General features: G+C 46.4%; 1 protein-coding gene across 1 annotated transcript in view; it reads right to left on the reverse strand.

Moving 5' to 3' along the window:
* Positions 1-2: 2 nt before the first annotated feature.
* Positions 3-545, reverse strand: part of LOC107575416 (putative protein PHLOEM PROTEIN 2-LIKE A3) — a gene marked incomplete at its 3' end in the record, with an annotated part of 3,693 nt that continues 3,150 nt past the window's right edge. The window contains exon 4 of the mRNA XM_016261794.1: positions 3-322. Coding sequence (XP_016117280.1) covers positions 3-322 — 320 coding nt within the window. The remainder of the gene's footprint in view (positions 323-545) is intronic.

Below are 545 nucleotides of genomic sequence, written 5' to 3' on the forward strand. Positions count from 1 at the left end.
AATTTCCCTCCGTTCTCCGTCATCATTCCTTCAATCTTCTGCAGTAGATCTTCAACTTGACCCTTCGCTTTCTTCATCTTATTGAAACAGTGAAACTTTCCTCCACATTCAGTCACGAGTCGCTGCAGATCCTCATGATCTTTGTGTTCCAGATGTTCATCAATGGTCTGATCCAGATCCTGCAGATCATCTCCACGTGTGAACAGAATCATGATGTATTTCTGAACTTCAGCACCAAACAAACACTTCATATAATCCAGGATCTCCTCCTCATTTCCCACAGGATCCTCCAGAGACACGGTGAGCAGAACTGCACTGAGACCTGCTGAACATCCAGAGACCAGCTGCTCTTTCATCTTCTCCAGCTGCTCTTCATTCAGAGCTGGATCCAGTAGATCTGGACAATCAATCACGGCCACCTGCTTCCCACAGATCTGAGCTTGACCCTCACACACCTCAGACTTGTGCCTTTTAAACCTCTCTTCTCCCAGTATAGTGTTCCCAGATGAGCTTTTCCCAGAAGTGTTTCTGCCCTGCAGAAGAAT

This window comes from Sinocyclocheilus grahami, unplaced genomic scaffold (genome assembly GCF_001515645.1).
Source record: "Sinocyclocheilus grahami isolate Dianchi unplaced genomic scaffold, SAMN03320097.WGS_v1.1 scaffold2622.1, whole genome shotgun sequence".
NCBI classification, from domain to species: Eukaryota; Metazoa; Chordata; class Actinopteri; order Cypriniformes; family Cyprinidae; genus Sinocyclocheilus; species Sinocyclocheilus grahami.